The following is a 26722-nucleotide window of genomic DNA, read 5'->3' on the forward strand; positions in this document are numbered from 1 at the left end:
GCCTTAGCAGTACCTGGTACAGGAGGTCTCAAAAAACCTTTGTTAAATGAATGGATGGGCTCTGACGTTACAAATGTAAGTGGTAACCTCCAGATTCACACATGGGGCATAAAAGTAGTCCTAGAAAACCATCACTTCCCTTCTTCCATGAATACACCTCATACCCCTCCAGCCTTGGTTAGTACAGAATTACTGGGGCAGCAAAGGCGCTCTCCTGTTAGTCCCCTGCTGCTGTTGCTGCTGTTGCTGCTGCTTGCGGCACTGAGCAACTGCTGGCTAGTGATTTTTATGCAGAGTGTTAGTAATCACCTAGTCCTATTAATAACACCTTCTTCAAAAAATCTGAAAACATGCCTTAAACCTAGTTATAAATTGTTGCAATTTTAATATTCAAACAGGATATTATGCCTCTGTCAGACACAGTTATTCCTTAAGAGCATTCAAGCCAGCAAGACTTTCCCCCAGGAATATATCAAAGATGATTCTAAATATCTAGCTATTCTAAAGTAATCTTGCAGCAGCACACCGAGTCTGCACCCACTCTCCTCACTCTCAGAAGGATGGGAGTTGTTTTCCTCTGCAAGGCTAGTTTCCCGCTGTGTCTCCTCTAGGATCAGGACCTTGCCCCGTCATTCACCCCCTCTCTCCTCTATTCCAACCTCTCTCTCTAATAGCCCCTTTCCTACCACCTTTTAACATTGTTCAAGTTTACCAGGATCTTTTTTTAAAATCCATCCCTCAACCCTGAAATCTCTGTGAGTGAACAGGGCACGGTGTCACAGTCACCGGAACTGCGAGGACTATAGTCTGACTGGGGTAGGTCAAAGAGTGAGGGCCAGTGAAACTGCTCAGGCAGAGTGAAACAAGGACCCCCTCGCTCTGAAAAGGACAAACCTTATGCCTGTCTAAGAATGTGGCATTAATGATCACCCTCTGCCATCTCGTCACCTGGCCCCTATGACTCCCATCTCTTTGGGCTCTTCCCCCACCTCCAACTGTTCCTTCTCTATCTTCTTTGTTGGCATCTCTATCTCTAAAGATAATGGTGGCTCCCAACGTTCCACCCTTAGTTCTCTTCCCATTCTTCATGCTCTGCCAAGAAAATTTCATCCTCTTTCCTCATTTTTAACTACCATTACGTTTAACTCTACATTTCCAACTCTACTCTTTTGCTCTGAGCTCATGACCCCAAAATACATCTCCCCACTAATGAGACACTAGTCTCTCAAATTCAGCATCTCCAAACCTGACCAACGTCTGTTTGGCAAGTCTTGTTCCTTCTCTGGTATGCCGTATCTCAGGCAATGACTACATCACCCGCTGGATTACTTAAGCAAGAAACCTTGGAGTCATCTTCCATTATTCTACCTGCTAAAGTCTCTCCTATCAACCCCAACTACTTCATGCTGATTGTCATGCCAAGACCAGTGTTTCTCAAGGGAGGTGCTACTGGCTTAAGAGACAAGAGAATTCTTTTCGGCACACTTATCCCACTTAGAACAGATAACCTAACAGCCTCCTTTCATGAACTGGGGGGGCCCCACTCCAGCGCCAGGCTGAAAGTACTGAGCATGGCCCCAGGCCCCCATCCCCACTATAGCCCTTTTAGTTCCCTTTAATGTGTAGGGACCAAATCTCCATCCACCACTGCCTGCTTATGGATGCAGAAAATAGAAGGCCTCTGTCTGATTCACTATTCCATTTATGGTCCATGAAAATAAGATGCGGTTTCCCTCTAGGCCTGGCAACGTCTTGTTTTTCTTTTCTTTTCTCTCTTTCTTTTTAATCTATCCTCTTCCTGGGCTTGGAACAGAGTTGGCATAGGCCCAATATCCCTTAACTCCAAAATCCAAAAAACTCTGAAACCTGAAAGTTTTTTAAAAGTTTGTTACAAGCTCATCTAATGACAAAATAATCCCTGAACTGATATGAGGCAATTTATAGTCATCATTTACCTTCCTTAGAATGAATATTCATATGATTCTTTAAGAAGTATGAATGTGTAAACTGGTAGGGTAATGTCCCAGACTCACTGCACATATACCAAATACATGGAATAACCTTACAGAAAGCCCCCAAAACCTGAATTCTAAAACAAATACAGCCCCAAAGATTTCAGATAAGGATTGTGATCTGCATTACAAAGCACAAAGTCACCACACCATCTTATCCAGAAGTCTATCTCTGTCTCTTAAAACTGAGTTTTCAGACTTCCCTGGTGGCACAGTGGTTAAGAATCCGCCTGCCAATGCAGGGTACACGGGTTTGAGCCCTGGTCTGGGAAGATCCCACATGCCGCGGAGCAACTAAGCCCGTGCGCCACAGCTACTGAGTCTGCGCTCTAGAGCCCGCCAGCCACAACTACTGAAGCCCATGTGCCTAGAGCCCGTGCTCCGCAACAAAAGAAGCCACCACAATGAGAAGCCCACGCACCGCAACGAAGAGTAGCCCCCGCTCACTGCAACTAGAGGAAGCCTGCGCGCAGCAACAAAGACCCAACGCAGCCAAAAATAAATAAGTAAATAAATAAATAAATTTAAAAAAAAACAAAAAAACAACCGAGTTTTCTAAATAGAAATTTAAAATACTTTAAACATAAACATTTTCAATAAATATTTAAAAATCTTCCATATATAAAGTTAACTTTAGAAAAGAAAGTATAGACCACTATCTTTTAAAATAGGTTAAATTCAGGCCTACCAAGAAATAGGAATACAGAAAACTACTTCTTGGGATCCCTTCCAGTCTTAAGATGCTTTGTTTAGACAGAGCTCTAGGGATTACAACACATAGCGTGGACAGTGGGATCACCTTCTCTTTTCCAGAGGCCCAGCCAGTTCTGTGTAGTATGTGCTTAGGCACTTCTCACAACATGGATACACACCATCTCAAAAAGAAAAGCACCACTGCAAGTGCCACAGTGCTCCCCTAGTTTTTCTACTATTCTAGCAACTTATGTTTCACAGCCAAGATTAAGGGCTGATGTTGTTGCTGCTGTATAGAAAAAGGAAAATAAATGATTTTACTTTAAAGGTTGGTAGCTATCTATGTCCATCTGGAGCTGAAATTTTAAACAGATGTCTAATGGGAAACCAAATATGGAAAATGATACAGTTATCTATTAAGGCAATGAGATACAGCAAATAAGATATGCAGATATGGAACATAAGCCTATAAAATTTTAAAGGATGTTTTTTCAAAAGAAAGAACATCTATGTTCTCATTTATTTAAAACCCACAGATTCTTCATACCCTTGTATAGATCGTCTTTTTTTTTTTTTTTTGGCCATGCTGCACGGCATGCGGGATCTTAGTTCCCCGACCAGGGATCAAACCCGCACCCACTGCAGTGGAAGTGCAGAGCCTTAACCACTGGACTGCCAGGGAAGTCCCTAGATCTTTTTTTTTTTTTCCTCTTTAATGGCACATTGCTTTGAAAAACAGTCTGGCAAGTCCTCAAGAGGTTAGACACAGTTACTATATGACCCAGCAATTCCATTCCTAGGTATGGAATTTCTCTTTCTCCCGAGAGAAATGAAAACAAGTGTCCACTCAAAAACTCATACACAGTGTTCACAGCGGTATTACTCATAACAGCCCCAAAGTGAAAACAACCCAAATGTCCATCAACTGATGAATGGATAAATAAAATGTGGTATACAATGGAATAAAAAGGAATTAAGTGTTGACACATGCTACAACAAGCATGAACCTTGAAAACATGGTGCTAAATAGAAGAAGCCAGTCACAAAAGGCCACATATTTTATGATTCCATTTATCAGAAATATTCAGAACAGGCAAATTTACAGAGAAAGAAAGTAGATTAATGGCTGCCTAGGATTTGCCTGGGGTTTGGGGGGAAATGAGTGACTACTAATGAGTGCAGGGTTATTTTTAGAGCCATGAAAATGTTCTAACATTAATTGTGGTGACAGTTACAAAACAGTGAATATACTAAAAACCACTGAAATTATGTGCTTTAAATGAATAAATTGTATACTATGAAAATTATTTTTAAAACTGGCAAACAAGCCATATAACTAAAGCAAAAAGTCAACTGGGGGGCAGGGGGGACCTTCAAGATGGTGGAGGAGTAAGACGTGGAGATCACCTTCCTCCCCACAAATACATCAGAAATACAACTACATGTGGAACAACTCCTATAGAACACCTACTGAACGCTGGCAGAAGATCTCAGACTTCCCAAAAGAGCCATGTGGCTGACAGGGTCTTGGTGCTCCGGCCGGGTGTCAGGCCTGTGACTCTGGGGTGGGAGAGCTGAGTTCAGGACATTGGTCCACCAGAGACCTCCCAGCTCCATGTAACATCAAACGTGAAAGCTCTCCCAGAGATCTCCATCTCAATGCTAAGACCCAGCTCCACTCAACGACCAGCAAGCTACAGTACTGGACACCCTATGCCAAACAACTAGCAAGACAGGAACACAACCCCACCCATTAGCAGAGAGGCTGCCTAAAATCATAATAAGGTCACAGACACCCCAAAACACACCACTGGACGTGGTCTTGCCCACCAGAAAGACAAGATCCAGCCTCATCCACCACAACACAGGCACTAGTCCACTCCACCAGGAAGCCTACAGAGCCCACTGAACCAACCTTAGCCACTGAGGACAGACACCAAAACAACGGGAACTATGAACCTGCAGCCTGTGAAAAGGAGACCCCAAACACAGTAAGTTAAGCAAAATGAGAAGACAGAGGAACACACAGCAGATGAAGGAGCAAGGTAAAAACCCACCAGACCAAATGAAGAGGAAACAGGCACTCTACCTGAAAAAGAATTCAGAGTAATGATAGTAAAGACGATCCAAAATCTTGGAAACAGAATGGAGAAAAAACAAGAAACTTTTAACAAGGACCTAGAAGAACTAAAGAGCAAACAAACAATGATGAACAACACAATAAATGAAATTAAAAATTCTCTAGAAGGAATCAATAGCAGAATAACTGAGGTGGAAGAATGGATAAGTGACCTGGAAGATAAAATAGTGGAAATAACTACTACAGAGCAGAATAAAGAAAAAAGAATGAAAAGAATTGAAGACAGTCGTAGAGACTTCTGGGACAACATTAAATGCACCAAAATTTGCATTATAGGGGCCCCAAAAGAAGGGGAGAAAAAGAAAGGGACTGAGAAAATATTTGAAGAGATTATAGTTGAAAAGTTCCCTGATGTGGGAAAGGAAAGAGTCAATGAAGTCCAGCAAGGACAGAGAGTCCCATACAGGATAAATCAAAGGAGAAAAACGCCAAGACACATATTAATCAAACTATCAAAAATTAAACACAAAGAAAAAATATTAAAAGCAGCAAGGGAAAAACAACAAATAACATACAAGGGAATTCCCATAAGGTTAACAGCTGATCTTTCAACAGAAACTCTGCAAGCCAAAAGCGAGTAGCAGGACATACTTAAAGTGATGAAAGGGAAAAACCTACAACCAAGATTACTCTACCCAGCAAGGATCTCATTCAGAATTGATGGAGAAATTAAAACCTTTACAGATGAGGAAAAGCTAAGAGAATTCAGCAGCACCAAACCAGCTTTACAACAAATGCTAAAGGAACCTCCCTAGGCAGGAAACACATGGAAAAGACCTACAATAACAAACCCAAAACAACTTAAAAAATGGTAATAGGAACATACATATTGATAATTACCTTGAATGTAAATGGATTAAATGCTCCAACCAAAAGACACAGACTGGCTGAATGGATACAAAAACAAGACCCATCTATATGCTGTCTACAAGAGACCCACTTCAGACCTAGGGACACATACAGACTGAAAGTGAGGGGATGGAAAAAGATATTCCACACAAATGGAAATCAAAAGAAAGCTGGAGTAGCAATTCTCATATCAGACAAAATAGACTTTAAAACAAAGACTACTACAAGAGACAAAGAAGGACACTACATAATGACCAAGGGATCAATCCAAGAAGAAGATATAACAATTGTAAATATTTATGCACCCAACATAGGAGCACCTCAATACATAAGGCAAATGCTAACAGCCATAAAAGGGGAAATCGACAGTAACACAAATATAGTAGGGGACTTTAACACCCCACTTTCACCAATGGACAGATCATCCAAAATGAAAATAAATAAGGAAACACAAGCTTTAAATGATACATTAAACAAGATGGACTTAATTGATATTTATAGGACATTCCATCCAAAAACAACAGAATACACTTTCTTCTCAAGTGCTCATGGAACATTCCCCAGGATAGATCATATCTTGGGTCACAAATCAAGCCTTGGTAAATTTAAGAAAATTGAAATCATATCAAGTATCTTTTCTGACCACAACGCTATGAGACTAGATATCAATTACAGGAAAAATATCTGTAAAAAATACAAGCATATGGAGGCTAAACAATACACTACTTAATAACCAAGAGATCACTGAATAAATCAAAGAGGAAATCAGAAAATACCCAGAAGCAAATGACAATGAAAACACAACGATCCAAATCCTATGGGATGCAGCAAAAGCAGTTCTAAGAGGGAAGTTTATAGCAATACAATCCTACCTCAAGAAACAAGAACATCTCAAATAAACAACCTATCTTACACCTAAAGCAATCAGAGAAAGAAGAACAAAAAAAACCAAAGTTAGCAGAAGGAAAGAAATCATAAAGATCAGATCAGAAATAAATGAAAAAGAAATGAAGGAAACAATAGCAAAGATCAATAAAACTAAAAGCTGGTTCTTTGAGAAGATAAACAAAATTGACAAACCATTAGCCAGACTCATCAAGAAAAAAAGGGAGAAGACTCAAATCAATAGAATTAGAAATGAAAAAGGAGAAATAACAACTGACACTGCAGAAATATAAAGGTTCATGAGAGATTACTACAAGCAACTATATGCCAATAAAACGGACAACATGGAAGAAATGGACACATTCTTAGAAAAGCACAACCTTCCGAGACTGAACCAGGAAAAAATAGAAAATATAAACAGACCAATTACAAGCACTGAAATTGAGACTGTGATTAAAAATCTTCCAACAAAAAGAAGTCCAGGACCAGATGGCTTCACAGGCGAATTTTATCAAACATTTACAGAAGAGCTAACACCTATCCTTCTCAAACTCTTCCAAAATATAGCAGAGGGAGGAACACTCCCAAACTCATTTTACGAGGCCACCATCACCCTGATACCAAAACCAGACAAAGATGTCACAAAGAAAGAAAACTACAGGCCAATATCACTGATGTACACAGATGCAAAAATCCTCAACAAAATACTAGCAACAGGGGCTTCCCTGGTGGCGCAGTGGTTGAGAATCTGCCTGCCAATGCAGGCGACACGGGTTCGAGCCCTGGTCTGGGAAGATCCCACATGCCACGGAGCAACTAGGCCCGTGAGCCACAACTACTGAGCCTGAGCGTCTGGAGCTTGTGCTCTGCAACAAGAGAGGCCGCAACAGTGAGAGGCCCGTGCACAGCGATGAAGAGTGGCCCCCGCTCGCCGCAACTAGAGAAAGCCCTCGCACAGAAACAAAGACCCAACACAGCCAAAAATAAATAAATTAATTAATTAATTAAAAAAGAAACCCACCAGCTTAAAAATAATGATAATAATAAGATAAATAAATTTTAAAAAAAAAGTCATGTACCACAATGTTTACTGCAGCTCTATTTACAATAGCCAGGACATGGAAGCAACCTAAGTGTCCATCGACAGATGAATGGATAAAGAAGATGTGGCACATATATACAATGGAATATTACTCAGCCATAAAAAGAAACAAAACTGAGTTATTTGTAGTGAGGTGGATGGACCTAGAGTCTGTCATACAAAGTGAAGTAAGTCAGAAAGAGAAAAACAAATACAGTATGCTAACACATATATATGGAATCTAAAAACAAAAAAACAGTTCTGAAGAACCTAGGGGCAGGACAGAAATAAAGATGCAGATATACAGAATGGACTTGAGGACACGGGGAGGGGGAAGGGTAAGCTGGGACAAAGTGAGAGAGTGGCATGGACATATATACACTACCAAATGTATAACAGATAGCTAGTCTATCTGGAAGCAGCCGCAGAGCATAGGGAGATCAGCTCGGTGCTTTGTGACCACCTAGATGGATGGGATAGAGAGGGTGTGAGGGAGACGCAAGAGGGAGGAGATATGAGGATATATGTATATATATTCACTGATTCACTTTGTTATAAAGCAGAAACTAACACATAACTGTAAAGCAATTTTACTCCAATAAAGCTGTTAAAAAAAAAAAGTCAACTGGGGTAGAAAACTAGAAATTCTATTAATTCCCGACCCTGAAATAAAAGTGCTTCTGCTCCAATGACAGAAGACAGATGAGGCCCTAGAAAATCTGAGAACAGTGACGACACTAAAGAGCCCAAGGGTCCTGCTGGGAAGGACTGAGAGCAGTGGGTATTCAAATTGATACACAGATGTCCAAATTACAAAAACATACTAAGAAGACATAAGAATCAGTTTTGTTTAAAAACGTCTTATGTGCATAAGATACGTATGGCCATGAAAAATAATAGGAATTTTAAAAAATAATAGGAGTTAAGTAGGAAAAAATACGCCAAGATGCAAAAAATAAAAACTATTCTGAAAATTTGCAAGTAATATTGCTCCTCCAAAGAGCTGGGGGCAAATGGAAACAACCATTAAAACTCCCCAGAATATTGACAATGATTATTTCTAAGGGATTGGGGGTGGAGGGGTTTCCTCCCCCTCAGTTACAATTTACTGTATAATCAAAAAAAAAAAAATTACCATGCTTCTAAATGCACCTTTTAACTGGAGTTATATGGAAATTGAATTAAAGATACCAAAGATTTAAATTGATGTGTCAGAAAATAAGCAAACAGTTTGTGATTTTCAACATAGCTGTTCTTTCCTTTCCTCCTACTGTTCACTGTAAAGCTCCATTACCATAAAATAGGATTAAAGGAAAGGGAAAAAAGGCTTAAATGCAAATTTCTAAAATTCTATTCTCTTGAGAGAAAGGCATGCCAAACTATCAGTAAAATGGGATCTGGAAATACTTTATCTATAATCACGTTTAGCCTTAATTAGCAAGGGTCATTACATATTTCCAACTCTTAACGTGGACGGTACTTTTAGTACCCTGGCAAATGCCATAGCTCAGACTGTTCAACTGTGCTGTAAAACTACTCAGCTATGTGGGGGAATATCTCATTTTCACCTGTATTTGAAGATAATCTCATTCACTTAAGAGTATCAAGAGAGAAAAGGAAAGGTCTTCAGAATAAAGACATTTTAAAAGCTTTCATCATATTCACATTTTTGTGTCTTAAAATTCCATTAAATGTTATTTCCTAAAGACTCCTCTCCCTCCACCCCTGCCATTTACACAACAGTCAGCTACTAATCTCAGATGTTACGGATTGGTGGCCACAAAGGGCATAAGAAAACCTCCCTGGAAAGTCCAGCTCCAGTTCTCCGATGAGGACAGCTCATTTCCCCAGGGTTGGGAGTACCAGATGCGCAAACTGATGACTAGCAGGTGACCAAGGTGCTGGATAAGCTGTTTCTTGCTCTAAATCTAACTGCCAGGGCCCCCAGGCTTAATGCTCAAACCAGCATGCTGCCCAAGGGGTGCTCGCCCTCAAGGCAAAGGCTGGTGACAAGAAGCCACACTGACCTTTCAATTTGTCAGCAGTCATCCAAAGGACACAAGTTTATTGGCTTAGCAAACTGACACAATTTTTTTAGTCTGGCTGTTCTTCACTAAAATAAAATGCAAACAAAAACTGCCAATACCTGCTTTTAACAGGCCCAATTGCCACCTAAGTTACTTGTCTCAGATCAGCAATAGTAATAGTATTCCATCTCTAGTACCAATTATAGGAAATAAGAAGTACTCTAATCTCTTGTTGATACCTGTAACAAATAGAATAGCAATGTCCTCCTAAGTTCATCTTAATGCTGGTTTCTTAAAATTAGATTGTCAAACTTCCAGCAAAACCTGAAGCATAAAAATAACTATATTGTCACAGGCATGCCCATTTTACTGTGCTTCGCAGATATTGTTTTTTTGTTTGTTTTTTTAACAAATTAAAGGTTTGCGTCAAACAAGTCTATTGGCGGGATTTTCCAACAGCATTTGCTCACTTCATGTCTCTGTGTCACATTTTGGTAATTTTCACAAGATTTCAAACTTTCTCATCATTATTATATTTGTTATGGTGGTCTGTGATCAGTGATCTTTGATGTTATTGCAAAAAGACCGACTCACTGAAAACTCAGATGGTGGTTAGCATTTTTTTAGCAATGGTATTTTAAAATTAAGGTATGTACATTATTTTTTTAGGCATAATGTCCTTGCACACTTAATAGACCATAGTATAAACATAACTTTTATATGCTTGGGAAACAAAAAGATTCATGTGAATCACGTTATCATGATATTTGCTTTATTGCAGTGGTCTGGAACCAAACCCACAATGTCTCTGAGGTATCCCTGTACTTATTTTTTTAAACAATTTAACCCTGTCCCCAAACTTCCTTCCTAAGAACTCAGGCTAGAAAAACACGTATTTGAGTTGTGGGGCAGTGGGAACTATGTTACCTGTTACCTGCTGTTCAGGTAACAGGGAGGCAAGCTCAGCAGAGTGATACAGGATCCAACGGCCTGAGTCCAGGTCTGGACACCACCACGTGTTAGCTGTGATTAATTCCTCGCCAAGCCTTCTTTCTTCACCTGTACAACATGGACTGTGACAGTGCCTACTTTATAGGACAGTCCAAAGGATTAAGTATGATAATCCTTTAACCCTCAGGGCCTGTCTGGCACATCACATAGTGACCAAAATAGGCTAGGACTATGACAGAGTGATGACATCCCTAGATGCCACATCCCCACACCGACAGCAGACATGACACAAATGCTTTCATGGGTTACTTCTGCCAGGCGGTGGCGAGGCACAGTGTGGAGACAAACACTGGCCCTGGGCAATCTCATTGTCTTGGCCCTAAGTCACTCTATTTGTAGGCTTGCTTTCCTCTTGGAAAATGAAAAAGTCTTGCAAGATCAATGGTTTTTCTTTCTTTAAAAAAAAAAAAAAAAAAAAAGAGTCCCTCCCATCAGGAAACTTGCACAAGCCTCTTAGATAGCCTCATCCACCAGAGGGCAGACAGCAGAAGGAAGAAAAACTACAATCCTGCAGCCTGTGGAACAAAAACCACATTCACAGAAAGATAGACAAGATGAAAAGGCACAGGGCTAGGTACCAGATGAAGGAACAAGATAAAACCCCAGAAAAACAACTAAATGAAGTGGAGATAGGCAACCTCCCAGAAAAAGAATTCAGAATAATGATAGTGAAGATGATCCAGGACCTCGGAAAAAGAATGGAGGCAAAGATCGAGAAGATGCAAGAAATGTTTAACAAAGACCTAGAAGAATTAAAGAACAAACAAACAGAGATGAACAATACAATAACTGAAATGAAAAATACACTAGAAGGAATCAATAGCAGAATAACTGAGGCAGAAGGACGGATAAGTGACTTGGAAGACAGAATGGTGGAATTCACTGCTGCGGAACAGAATAAAGAAAAAAGAATGAAAAGAAATGAAGACAGCCTAAGAGAACTCTGGGACAACATTAAACGCAACAACATTCGCATTATAGGGGTCCCAGAAGGAGAAGAGAGAGAGAAAGCACTCGAGAAAATATTTGAAGAGATTATAGTCGAAAACTTCCCTAACATGGGAAAGGAAATAGCCACCCAAGTCCAGGAAGCGCAGAGAGTCCCAGGCAGGATAAACCCAAGGAGAAACACGCCGAGACACATAGTAATCAAACTGGCAAAAACTAAAGACAAAGAAAAATTATTGAAAGCAGCAAGGGAAAAATGACAAATAACATACAAGGGAACTCCCATAAGGTTAACAGCTGATTTCTCAGCAGAAACTCTACAAGCCAGAAGGGAGTAGCATGATATACTTAAAGTGATGAAAGGGAAGAACCTACAACCAAGATTACTCTACCCGGCAAGGATCTCATTCAGATTCAATGGAGAAATCAAAAGCTTTACAGACAAGCAAAAGCTAAGAGAATTCAGCACCACCAAACCAGCTCTACAACAAATGCTGAAGGAACTTCTCTAAGTGGGAAACACAAGAGAAGAAAAGGACCTACAGAAACAAACCCAAAACAATTAAGAAAATGGTAATAGGAACATACATATCGATAATTACCTTAAACGTGAATGGATTAAATGCTCCAACCAAAAGACATAGACTGGCTGAATGGATACAAAAACAAGACCCATCTATATGCTGTCTACAAGAGACCCACTTCAGATCTAGGGACACATACAGACTGAAAGTGAGGGGATGGAAAAAATTATTCCATGCAAATGGAAATCAAAAGAAAGCTGGAGTAGCAATACTCATATCAGATAAAATAGACTTTAAAATAAAGAATGTTACAAGAGACAAGGAAGGACACTACATAATGATCAAGGGATCAATCCAAGAAGAAGATATGACAATTATAAATATATATGCACCCAACATAGGAGCACCTCAATACATAAGGCAACTGCTAACAGCTATAAAAGAGGAAATCGACAGTAACACAATAATACTGGGGGACTTTAACACCTCACTTACACCAATGGACAGATCATCCAAAATGAAAATAAGGAAACAGAAGCTTTAAATGACACAATAGACCAGATAGATTTAATTGATATTTATAGGACATTCCATCCAAAAACAGCAGATTACATCTTCTTCTCAAGTGTGCACGGAACATTCTCCAGGATAGATCACATCTTGGGTCACAAATCAAGCCTCAGTAAATTTAAGAAAACTGAAATCATATCAAGCATGTTTTCTGACCACAACACTATGAGATTAGAAATGAATTACAGGGAGAAAAACGTAAAAAACACAAACACATGGAGGCTAAACAATACATTACTAAATAACCAAGAGATCACTGAAGAAATCAAAGAGGAAATCAAAAAATACCTAGAGACAAATTACAATGAAAACATGACGATCCAAAACCTATGGGATGCAGCAAAAGCTGTTCTAAGAGGGAATTTTAGAGCTATACAAGCCTACCTCAAGAAACAAGAAGAATCTCAAATAAACAATCTAACCTTACACCTAAAGGAACTAGAGAAAGAAGAACAAACAAAACAAACAAAACCAAAAGTTAGCAGAAGAAAAGAAATCATAAAGATCAGAGCAGAAATAAATGAAATAGAAATAAAGAAAACAACAGCAAAGATCAATAAAACTAAAAGCTGGTTCTTCGAGAAGATACAAAATGGACAAACCATTAGCCAGACTCATCAAGAAAAAGAGGGAGAGGACTCAAATCAATAAAATTAGAAATGAAAAAGGAGAAAAAAAAAAACTTTAAAAAAAAACTACAAGAGAAATATGGCCTGAGAAAAATTTCAAGAAATATAGATAAAAGATATAATAAAAGTTAAATCTCACCTTCTTGACTTCCCCTACCCCAAACCAGTTTTTGAACTGTGCTATGCAGAGTCTTAGGGATCCCTAGAAACAGAAGGTGGCCTTCCAGCAGAAGCCAAGTAGGCAGGGCCCCAAGGAACCCCTCTTCTCCCATCACTACCTCAACAGAAGCAGCTCTGGTTTCTATGCATTTTATATACAGGATTTCACAGATTTTAAAACAAAGCTTCCACTACCAAAGTGAGATTTGAAAACCATAGGATTAAATTACTCTAAAGATATTATCCAGCTCTACAACTCTATGATTCTGGTCTATTAAACCAAATCCCCATAGTTGCCATTACATCTATATCAAGTTTCCATAAAATTTCCTGAGACTTTACCTTACCTCTAGCTCAAGATCCTGAGGTTCCATTTCAGAAAGTGATAGCACAGCAATTTTGGTAACTTTACAGACCTCATGGTCTCCTGGAAGTTTGCCCACCAAAGCTTTCTGCCGAATTAAAATAAGCCACCATGGTAGATCTGAAAGAGAAAAGTCATATTTAACGTCTGGCTTCTATAAAGTGGTACTGTCCCGGCAAGCTGAAGGTGAATAATCAAACACAGTGTGCAAAAGATACAACCCTTTAAAGCAGCAGTCCCCAACCTTTTAGGCACCAGGGACTGGTTTCGTGGAAGACAATTTTTCCACGGCCAAGGCGGGGTGGGGTGTGGTTCAGGTGGTAATGTGAGCGGTGGGGGGGACGGTTCAGGTAGCAACGCGAGCAATGGTTCAAGCAGTAATGCAAGCGATGGGGAGTGGCAGATGAAGCTTTACCTGCTCCCCCCTCCTCCCCTCCCCCGCTCACCCTGTTGCGTGGCCCGGTTCCTAACAGGCCGTGGACTGGTACCTTTTAGAGCACAACAAAGATATAAAAATGACCCTTAAATGTATGAAAAGATGTTCAATGGAGATGTAAATTTAAATGTTGCAATACCATTCTCACCCATCAGCTTGGGGATAACAAAGAAGTATGACAGCACATTCGCTGGCCAGGCTGTGGGAACCAGGCACTCTCATAGTGCTGGTGGGAACACAAACGCACACAACTTTTCTGGAGGGAAATTTTGTGATAACTAATAATAAAACATACACACTTACCTTTTAACCTAGCAATCCCACTCTTGTGAATTTACCTTGAAGACACACCTCAACAACACAAAAGTACACATACTCAAATCTATTCATTGCAGCAGTTTACAACTGTAAAATACTGGAAACAACTAGAATGCCCAGACACAGGAGAATGGCTGAATAAACTATGGCACATCTATGCAATAGAGTACTATGCAGCTGTAAAAAAAGAATTAGAAGCGTTCTATAAACTGATAAGAAGTGATTCCTAGATATATTAAGGGGATAAACTGGATATTATTAATATACAATAAGGGTATTATATAATAAGATATAGTATTAAATCAAAGCACAAAAGAGTATCTAGAGTGTGCCACCCTTTCTGTAAGAAAGATGAGAAAATATGCACATAGCTGTTCATTTGTACAAAAAAAAAAAGAGGAAAGAGAAATTAGAAATTAATGAGATTGGTTACTGAACAAGGGGTAGGTGGAAATGACATGGAAGGAAGAGAAAACAGGAATGGGATAAAAGGGATAAGGGGGATGACATCTCTCCATGTACACCCTTTCACTTAGTTCTGACTCTTAGAATCATGGTAATGTTTCACATCCCCTCAAAAACAAGTAGTTCAAATTAACCAGAATGTGGAGGGAACCCAAAACAAAATGCAAAGAGTAACCCAACTCTGTTACAAATGGAAAACGTAACCATAATGTAGGAGATAAGGAAGAAAAACTAATCTAAATAACTTTGGAAAACAGTATTTGCAAGGATAAAGACAAAAAGAACTGTATACAATATTGTACTCTGGTTAGTGAATTATTTTTCAGAAGGGTATGAGTTAGCAATTCCAAAACTACTTTATGTGTACACTAGGACTGAGCAAATAAGTAAATATATTGAAGAAAGTGGGGGAGGGGTGTAAAACAAATGAAAGAAATATTTAATAATTACAAGAAAGAAAGGAAAGAAAACACCTAGAGGCCCAATAGTTATCTTTCCAATCCAAATTTCTACTTCTCACAAAAGATTTCTATTTAACTGAGAAATGGTCTATGAAAGACAGCATCCAAAAGCAATTTTTCATTTTATGAGGCTACACCCTTTAAAAATACTACCTAATTAGTACCAAAAATAAAAATAATTGAAACAGTGTTTCAGGAATTTCTTACTATAGAAAAATAGCATGATGGATATATATTCCCCTTATGAAAAAATATTTTTTAAAAAGATATATAGTATTTTAATTTCCCCCATTTTTCCCCCAAATATTAGTCAACTCTCATTTTAGGGAAACTGCTCTGGAGATGTGCTTAAAGCATTTCATAAATGCAAGAATTTGGAAACATTTCATAATTCTTTATAAAATAGGGTGGAAATCTACTCCAAAGTTTCAAGGCTTTTGCAGGTCATTTCATTAATATCATTAAACTTTAACCAAGGACCGACCATGTGCTGGGAAGTACGTCAGGCATAGATTACGGTTACCAAGCACCTAACCACAATAAACCTAACACAAAATAAATAAAGCACATAATACATAATAAACTGTTGAATGCTAATACAGTCTGCTGAATAAAAAGAAATTCTTACCACAGGTCTCTTAACCTCACAGGAATAATTTCTATTTCACACTGAACAATTTAGTGTTGGCAGATGATCAGACAAGCCAACATTAGGAAGCCCTCTTCCCAGTTTATGCCTTCTTGCTTTCATATTAACATTAAGAATTGCGATTTTAAGAAATTACAGCAATGACAAAAACACAATGTGCACAATCACACGTAATAAATGTCTTTCCAATAAGCCATCTAATGGTATAGTACCAAAAATATAAAAATATTAAATTTCAAACACAGAGGTTTTACCCCACACATAGACTCACTTGGGAAACCAAAGGCATGCTTTTTTCCACAAAAACATTGGTATTGTCAATACTGATATTCAACTTACAAACCCAAATACATTTAAAAATAAAATATGCATATTTTTAGAGTTTAGCTAGCTACTCATACACAGAAACTGTGAAAAACTGAGGTGCTTCTATAAAAAAAATTACAGACTTAAGTTCAATATGCCTGAGGGATTATAATGAAGACTAAATCTGCGAAAATACAATGTAAATGATCTCAAACAAAAGAGAAAAAAATCTGTAAACAGTAGCTTTCCCTTTTCAGAGAAGCCTCAGTGTTCTGGACTTCGAGGTCAGAACTCAGACTCAAATTTTAGCTGCCTCATTTATTTATCATGTACTTCAGCTTAATACTTAACTGCTCCAGTTCTTGGTTTTCTCATCTGTAGAATGGGATAAAACCACCTATTTCAGAGAGTATCTATGAGGACTAAATAATTTTTATAATTCCTGTCATTATTACTAAGAGCTAATGTTTACCAGGTAGCAAAACATGATAAACCTATGGTAAATAAAACAATGTGGAGCCAGTACAAGAATGGACAAATGAATACTAGAAAAAACAGAGAAGACAGACACAGACCCACGTAAATACGGGCATCTAGTAAATGATAATAAAGAGGGGGAAAGCACGGTGTGTCAATAATTAGTGTTGAAATACATACTGAAGTATCTGCAGAAAAATATCTGGAATCTGCTTTGAAATAATTTAGATGCTGGGAGTGTGGGGACCATGAATAAAAATGTTTTTTTGTAGTTGACTTCCAACCAGCTCTACAAATTGCACTGGGTTAATATCTCATAAATCTTTTAATATACAGTTTCCTGTCTTACTGTTTTTAGTCTTACACACTGATCAAAATGAAAAAACTAAGAGTAAGATAGATAAGGAAATAGACATTTACTAGTTATAATCTAAGTAAGGTGGGATGATGAAAATGTCCTGGAATTAGATAGTGGTGATGGTTGTACAACCTTATGATGATACTAAACACCACTGAATTGTAATTTAAAAGAGTGAATTTTATGGTGTGTGAACTACGTCTCAATCTTTTTTTTAAAAAAGCTCCTTCTAAAGAACAAAATAACTTGTTAGGAGTCTTACCTACCAGAGCAGAGAATAAAAAAACTAAAAAGTAGGCTTCCCTAGTGGCGCAGTGGTTAAGAATCCGCCTGCCAATGCAGGAGACACGGGTTCAAGCCCTGGTCCGAGAAGATTTTCACATGCCGTGGAGCAACTGAGCCCATGCGCCACAACTACTGAGCCTGCACTCTAGAGCCCGTGAGCCACAACTACTGAGCCCCCGTGCCACAACTACTGAAGCCCACGCACATAGAAACCATGCTTCGCAACAAGAGAAGCCACCGCAATGAGAAGCCCATGCACCACAAGGAAGAGTAGCCCCCGCTAACCGCAACTAGAGAAAGCCAGCACTCAGCAATGAAGACCTAACGCAGCCATAAATAAATAAATAAATAAATAAATAAGAAAGAAAGAAAGAAAGAAAAAAACTAAAAAGTATATTTCCTGCCAAACACAGAGACACAGGTATTTGAAATAGTGTTCAAAGGAACAATTAAAATCATAATGGAAAGAAAATGAAAAATTTGAATTGGACGCTAAGATATTTCTAGGCTGACCCGAGAAAACAAAACAAAACAAACAAAAAACCTCATGAGAAATAGCAATATGTATTCCTGTAATTATTTTGCCTTAGGTGAAACAAAACACAATAATAAACACATAGAAGCCTGGAAGTTCGGCAAGAATGAGCATGTTAGTTACAGGGTTAAATGATCCAAATATATTTTCTCTAGTTTGTGCTTTAAGCCAAGAAAAATGTAAAAGTATTGATATATACCATTACTACTGTTTAGCAATCCCAGTATCCAGTCAGGCATAATTTTGTAATAAAGTTTTTAAAAGCACAAATACAGGTTACTGCATTAATTTTTATCACCCACCAGGAAAAGAAACTTGGCTCAATTAAAGCTGCCACACTGAAATCTGGATATGCGGTACAACCATGTGTCAAAGGTAATTTAGTCTAGCAAGGTCTTTCGGCATAAAGATATTTTTTCAACTTTTTAAACATTTTACAATGGGAAAAAAGGTCAATTTTGTAACCTTGACTCCTTCAGGAAAAGACAGACAGGAAAATCTGACTTCCCCAGCAAGATAAGAAAACTGATTAGGAAGTGATTATCTTGAAAAGCATGACCAGTTAGGGCAAACTAAAACAATAGTCCTGGAAAAGATTCAATTGCTTGCCCTATACAATAACTGACTCAGTTGAAAGAGAATAAGTAATGGCAGGATAAAGATTTTCATTAAAAAAACAATTTTTTTTTCTAAAATTGGATGAAACTCTTTTCTCCTTACTCATGACCTCACCTCTAGGAAGTACTGCATCTTACATATTTCTCAACATGGCTATCCATCCTACTGACATATAGAAAAGATAAGCATTTGATCCAACAATGAATGTCTAGCAATCCTTTTCATTTTTATTAATGTTAATTCGATAGGAAATAAAGGAATACATTCCATTTGTTTAAAAATGTAAACATTACATATACAATTAATGTTCCCTTTGACCATTGTTCCCCACTCCATGGCAATTCTTTAAATCTAATCCAAACCCCACCTTGTGAGTTCTCTCATATAAGGAGACTAGCAGAGATGGAGAGCAATTGGTTACCATTGTTGGCATTAGTCCTTTTAACCTTACTTGAGAGTTTAACAATGACCTTTTTTTTTTTTTTTTTAATTTATTTATTTATTTTTGGCTGAGTTGGGTATTCGTTTCTGTGCGAGGGCTTTCTCTAGTTGTGGCAAGCGGGGGCCACTCTTCATCGCGGTGCGCGGGCCTCTCACTATCGCGGCCTCTCTTGTTGCAGAGCACAGGCTCCAGACGCGCAGGCTCAGTAGTTGTGGCTCACGGGCCTAGTTGCTCCGTGGCATGTGGGATCTTCCCAGACCAGGGCTTGAACCCGTGTCGCCTGCATTGGCAGGCAGACTCTCAACCACTGCGCCACCAGGGAAGCCCGACAATGACCTTTTAAACATACATAATTTAGGGAATTCCCTGGCGGTCCCGTGGTTAGGACTCTGCGCTTCCATTACATGGGGCACGGCTTCAATGATCCCTGGTCGGGGAACTGAGTTCCCACATTCTTTGAGAATGAGCCCCTAATAAGTATTTGGTGGTGTAATTTACCTTTTTTTTTTTTTTTTCTTTTGATGCAACACAACTTTATCTAGTCTTTCCAAAGCATTCAATTTAGCCTTCATAGAAACAGGAAGTCTTTCTTTTTGTATCAATACTCATAGTTGATGGGCTTATTTAATTATGTAATTACAATATCGAGTAAAACAAGTATGAACAGGATTGGAAATAAACACGATCCACCAGAAGAGAGAGGGCTTCCTACCCAGTCTCCACCGGCCTTCAGAGCATCCAATGCATCTACCAACAGACTCTGCAGAGGCAGTGAGGCATGTTGGTTAATCTGGCAAACAGGTTAAGTGAGATTCAACTAAAAGAGCCCCTAGTGATAGAAATACATAGGCAGTACATATTCTGTGGGCCAGACACTTGAAGTGAATGAAATATTTGCGTGAAAATGATTTTGCTTTTCTGATTTTTTTCTTCTGGCTCACCTTTTCCAAAGACTGGTTCTGATTTGAACTGGTTCAGCGGGATTTTTTTTTTAAGACTTAATTCTTTTAGAGAAAAAAAAACTTATTTATTTACTTCTGTAGCATACAAAGGTTCTGTTTTCACTGCTCTTTTGGACACTTTCCAGTTTCTCTGTGTCTCTCTATAAACATTCATGTTATGACCAAAGGCAAAAATAAAAAAGAAGGTGGGTCTGATAATGACTCTCATGTGTTTTCCTCCTTTAGCTTGCCCTGATCCTGCAGACTATATTCTTGAGGACAAAGCACTTCCTTCACCTCTCTTAGGTCCACGTCACCTGGAGCGTCCACCAGGAGAAGCTGGGAAATGACAAAGCAGAGAGAACCCTGCTGCCTTAATACTCGAAATCAGCACAATAGAATTTATCATTATATCCGTATGCCAATAAATACTAACCCAGGTGGTTACTACATACTCCAAAGTTGTAACATAATATTCAAATAACAAATATTTAAATTGTTGAAGAGCGTCTGTAGATTACACCTCTAATAAATGCTCAGAGTCTGCATTTGCACCAGATGAATCAGAGAATGGAGATGTGTTGGTAAGAAGGAAAAAAGAGAATTAGGAAAGGGGATTATAGTTGGCTCACCTTTCCTTTCTTCTGTGTCAAGCTGATAATAAGAATACTCATACGTTTCTCTGCCGTTTCAAGTTGACAGTCTAACTAATAAATTTAAGCCAAATGACTCATTGCTCTTTTTATATTTTAAGGCTTAGGTGCGCACAAATTTAAAATTGCTATATCTTTCTGGTGACTTGAACTTTTGCTATTTTTGAAATGTATATCTCTTTATGCTTCTTGCCTTAAAGTCTGTTTTGATATTGGGATAGACACATTATTTTTCAGTAGGTTAGCATTTGCTTGGTTTCTCTTTTTTTCTATCCTTTTACTTTGGACCATTCTATATACATATACATATACCTAAGGTATTTGTCTTAAAAGCAGCTTGTAGATGAATTTTATTGTTTTTCCATTATGAAAAGCTTTGTTTTTTAACTGAGTACTAAGTCCATTCGTATGTAATGTAATTGTTGATAAACTTAAGAATCATTCTACCGTCTTACCATTTGTCCCACCTGTTCTACATGCTTTCTTTTCTTGCCTTCTTTTGGATTATTAAGTGTTAAAATTATTATTATTCCATTTCCCCCTTTATTAGGTTTTTACAATCTTTTATTATGCTATTAGTGGTTATATTGTAGGGTCTGATAATACGAGCCCTAACTTACAAAAGCCTAATGTAAATTAGTATTTTTGCCAGTTCCTGGACAGTGAAAGGACCTTAGAACACCAGCCCTTTCTAGCTCACTATTGTTACTATTATTGTTGTGTGTTTTCGTCCTGCGTTAATTTTAAACCTCATATAAAGCCAACTTTATTTAAATTTACCAACACATTTACTCTTTCCATTGAACTTCACTCCTTCCTACAACTCCATACTCCCATCTGGAATTATGTTCCTTTTACCTGAAGAATTCTTAGTATTTCTTTTAGTGCAGATACTGCTGATGACAAATTCTTTCAGTTTGTTTGGCTCAAAATGTCTTTTTTCCCTTAATTTTTGAAGGTATAAAATTCTAGACAGGCACTTTGAAGACAGCATTCCACTGTCTTTCAGCTTCCATTGTTCCTATCAAGGCTGATTGAATGCCCTTGAATTTAATGTGTGGTTTTTCTCTGGCTGCTTTAGGATGTTTTCTTTGTCTTTAGTTTTCATCAGTTTTACTACAAGGTGCCTAAGTGTGGTTTTCTTGGTATTTTTTCCCTTGCAGTTCAAAGTATTTCTTGACATTGTGACTTGTATTTATAGTTGGTTTTAGAAAATTCTTGGCTATTATCTCTTCAAATACTGCTAGTCTCTTGCTGTCAGAAACAATCTGTCTAGTTTCTCTTGATCTCATTTTTTAAAATGTACGAAGTATCTTTAAATGATCCATTATATAATATATTAACACACTATGCATTTTAAGAGCTCTAAAAATTGGGTAATGTCTTAACGGCTTATCTCAAGATAAATTATGCTCCAATTTGAAGGATCCTGCTTTTCTTTTTTTTTTTTAAACAAATCTTTGGTAGGAATTTAAATTCAGTCCAATGTGTGCATAAAACCTACTTCATTGATACCTATTGCATAAGCTATTAGTTGGCCATTTAGTACTTTTAAATGAATATGAGCATAAGTCTATAGGTTTTATGCAAACTTATGCATGAATTTAAATTTCTACTAAAAGATATGGATTCATGGTATGTTTAATATAATTTTTTGCTTTATATATAAGGTTATTTCTATTTTTTAAAACTACATTAAGAAAAATGCTTTCTTTTCCTAATGGAAATAGAGCAGTATACATCTTTGAATATATTTCAGGGAGCAACGTACACCATTATACATCAGGTAAGTAGAAATACAAGTAACAGTACCAGCACACCAGAGCTATTTTTTTCAAAGTACATCATATTGGGCTTCTAATACTCTCAGTGACCAAAGAGCCAATTATTAATTAGTTCATCTTCCAAGCATAGTAGCTACTCAGTGTTTCTTGATGGGTTGCTCTGTTGCCTACTAAAGTTTTCTAAGTCTGGGTATATAGAAAACTGACAATGACTCATAAGGACAGCATCTAGGGCAAGAGGTACACTTATTAGGCTCCATTTCAAAGGTACCAAATGGTGGAATCAGAAGCATCTTCAGCTTAACCTATGAATTTAAATTCATCCTAATAATAAAATCCCTAATAATGACCTGCCATAAAATGAAATAATCTATTATACGCCATAAAAATGTAAAGTTTTTTCCATTTATAATAGTCCTAGAAAACTATAAAAGTCTAACTTATAGAGTATCAATGGGCAAAATGAGTTTCTATATAAAAGTACATTTTCCAGGGAGTTCCCTGGCAGTCCTGGTTAGGACTCCACGCTTTCACTGCTGAGGGCACGAGTTCAATCCCTGGTTGGGGAACTGAGATCCCACAAGCCGCATGGTGAGGCCAAACAAAAAATAAAAAGTGGGGACTTCCCTGGTGGCACAGTGGTTAAGAATCCGCCTGCCAGTGCACGGGACACAGGTTCGAGCCCTGGTCCGGGAAGATCCCACATGTCGCGGAGCAACTAAGCCCGTGTGCCACAACTACTGAGCCTGCGCTCTAGAGCCCGCCAGCCACAACTACTGAAGCCCGCGTGCCTAGAGCCCGTACTCCGCAACAAGAGAAGCCACCACAATGAGAAGCCCACGCACCGCAACGAAGAGTAGCCCCCGCTCGCTGCAACTAGAGAAAGCCCGTGCACAGCAACGAAGACCCAACGCAGCCAAAAATAAATAAAATAAAATAAAAATTTTAAAAGTCAACATTATAAAAATTAAAAATAAAAAGTACATTTTCCAGATAACTATATCTTTATCTTCCTGAAGTGCTAAGATGTTTTCTTACATGTTTATTTAAAATGTTAATATATTACATACTTTCCTACCTATTAAACCCAGGCATACTAAATATAATTGGGATTTTTATTTATGATGAAGGTTTATCATCATGAAGATAAATTACTGCTTTGGAGGGTGACATAAGTATGCTTCAAGGTTGGAGGTGATTGGCCCCTGTGCATGAAGGGACCCAAGCCTACCGGCTGTAACAAATCTGATAGCCAAGAACCAAGAATCTTCTTTCTTAAACACAATTAGACCTGATAATAATTTGATTGTAATCACTTCAAAATGTTCAATAAGAATATAAAGGAGGAAATAAATATAGGAAGAACGTTTATAGCTGGCCCATACAGTCAGTCAGTCAATCTTACCTTAATAAGCCTCTTCTCTTTATGGAGCAAAAAAACTTTTAATATCACTGCCATAGGGATCACTGAGGGAAACAACTAGAGTTTAAGAACAAATTCATTTATAACTAGAAAATGGAACGATCGTGAAACAGAAGAGGCAAGCTGGCTTGCCTCTAAAGTTTCTCTCTGCCTGAGGATATAAAAATCTGCCAGTTAGAGGTATGCTCAGAACTAAGCAGCATGCTTATCTGATGACCCTTGGGAGAGCTCAGAACTATGGGTCACCTTCATGTGTCTAGTTCAAGTACTGCTCCTACTGGGGAGGTGGAACCATCTGTACCAAGGAGATTGGAGCTCAGATCAGGGACAAGGGAGGTGATGGAAAATTCTGAAGCATAAAGTAATGGAGCAGGCTGAGGGGAGCAAAGAGAGGAGGGAAGGGTCATTCAGCACGGAGGTACCTGGGAAGAGAGTAAAAGGAAGACGGAAGCAAAAACCAGAGACAAGAAGATGCCAAAGAAAGGAACCACTTGTACCACTTGGCTGCCTGCTTCCAAGACCCAAAGCTATTAACAGAATAGGTCAGCTAAACTACAATTAAAGAATCTTTTAAGGATTAACGAGGAACCTAGTCACAAATGTAAATCTTACCTCCAAAATAAGTAGTTCTGAGACCCTCATGAATGAAAAAGTGAATATAAAATGACTGTTTTTAAATTACATTTTAGATTATTTGGTAGAAATGTTATGTTACGAATAATACTGTTTCTTTTTTTTTTTTTGGCTGAGTTGGGTCTTCATTGCTGCCCGCGGGCTTTCTCTAGTTGCGGCGAGCGGGGGCTACTCTTCAATGCGGTGCGCGGACTTCTCATTGTGGTGGCTTCTCTTGTTGCAGAGCACAGGCTCTAGGCGTGTGGGCTTCAGTAGTTGTGGCACGTGGGCTTCAGTAGTTGTGGCTCACGGGCTCTAGAGTGCAGGCTCAGTAGTTGTGGCACACGGGCTTAGTTGCTCTGCGGCATGTGAGATCGTCCCTGACCAGGGATTGAACCTGTGTCCCCTGCATTGGCAGGTGGATTCTTAACCACTGCGCCACCAGGGAAGTCCCGAATAACACTGTTTCTTTAAAATACTTCCTTCAAATCAACTTTAGTACATGAAAAAAAGTCACCTTTGTTACCAAAAGGTAGATTACTTCATTTTTAGATTAAGTTAAAATCAGAAGTAATGACAACAGGATACAACAAAAGCTATTCTCTGACTTAAATATTTTTAATGGCTTTACTGAGATATAATTTATATACCATAAAATTCACTCATTTTAAGTATAACAAGTCAACGATTTTGATGAATTTAGAGTTGTACAACCATCATCGCAATCCTTACATGTTTTTATTATATGAGTTGTCAGTAGACAATAAAACAATCCACTTCTCTCAAGTGCAATTGTACGCAGACAATTAAACTTGTATTTAAACAGAAGCACTATCTAAAGACCGTGCCTGAGAAGCAGGCCTCCAGCAGAGGCTGAGAGCTCTGAAGGGACCCTGTCAGGCTTCTCTTCCTTTTTCTCCAGTGCCCTTGAGCAGTGGGGTTTTCTAATGGCTTTTTAGGAAACTACTAAGGCAATGCTGGCGACACTCCATTCATTCATCACTAAAGTATAAAAATATTTCATGTCGTTGAGTGTCATAGCAAGGTCTCCATTGACAGCCACGGACTAAAATAAAACTTTTAAAATCATATGCATAATACATTTTAGCATTTTAATGATCAAGATATCCTCACCACTTTAAAAGTGGAGAAACAGCAGATGGTGTGTACTATTTGAATGAATGGGAGCGACTTGAGTGAACTGTGTCTGTAGCTGCTCAATACTAGGAGTAGTAATTCACTTAATTACTACTAACCTAAGAGCCTCTATTGCTAAATTAATCAAGATTCCTGACAATTCTCTCTTCAAACTATTTCTGAATATATCGTGGGAAAAATACTTTTGCATTTTATATTCAGATATTTCTTACCCTAATGAGCTTATCCTCTTCTCAGTCTTCAAAACACGTATCCCCCGGGGATACATTCCAGGACCCCAAGTGGATACCTGAAACCACAGATAGAACCGAGCCCTATATATACATTCTTTCTTGAACACTGGGATCATTACTAAGTAAAATAAGCATTACTTGAACACAGCACTGTGATACCTCGACAGTCGATCTGATAACTGAAATGATTACTAAGTGACTAATGGGCTGATAGCATACAGTGTGGATGAGCTGGACAAAGGGACGATTCACATCCCAGGCAGGAGGAAGCAGAACAGTGAGATTTCATCACACCGCTCGGGATGGCGTGCAATTTAAAACTTATGAATTGTTTGGAATTTTCCATTTAATATTTTCGGACCATGGTTGACCGCAGGTAACTGAAACTTCGGAAAGTGAAACCACGGATAAGGGGGGGGACTACTGGAGATTTTAATTTAAAGAGTTTTTGTAATCCATTTAAAACCTCCAGCCTCAAGCAATCTCTTCCTGGCTCTGTGATGATATAGCTATCTCCTGGATGGAAGGCATCCCTAAGGAAGTTGTGTTTGGGTTGAGGCCTGAAATATTAGTAAGATAATCTGGACAGGGCCAAGGTGAGGGGTGGGGAGTGAGAGGACAGTAGTCGTTGGCAGAGTTAGCAGCTGTGCAAAAAGACTCCCGTGATTGAGAAAAC

The 26722-nt window shown here is 38.5% G+C and overlaps 1 protein-coding gene across 6 annotated transcripts in view; it reads right to left on the bottom strand.

The window, feature by feature from the left end:
* Positions 1-26722, bottom strand: part of INPP5F (inositol polyphosphate-5-phosphatase F) — a 98303-nt gene that overhangs the window by 43940 nt on the left and 27641 nt on the right. For all 6 annotated transcript variants that reach the window (XR_005016807.1, XM_036828509.1, XM_036828508.1 and 3 more), the window contains exon 3: positions 13876-14012. Coding sequence is in view for 5 of the 6 variants with exons in the window: in XM_036828509.1 (XP_036684404.1) it covers positions 13876-14012 (137 nt within the window). In the remaining variant the exon portion in view is untranslated. The remainder of the gene's footprint in view (positions 1-13875; positions 14013-26722) is intronic.

The sequence above is a fragment of the Balaenoptera musculus genome, chromosome 16, assembly GCF_009873245.2.
Source record: "Balaenoptera musculus isolate JJ_BM4_2016_0621 chromosome 16, mBalMus1.pri.v3, whole genome shotgun sequence".
NCBI classification, from domain to species: domain Eukaryota; kingdom Metazoa; phylum Chordata; class Mammalia; order Artiodactyla; family Balaenopteridae; genus Balaenoptera; species Balaenoptera musculus.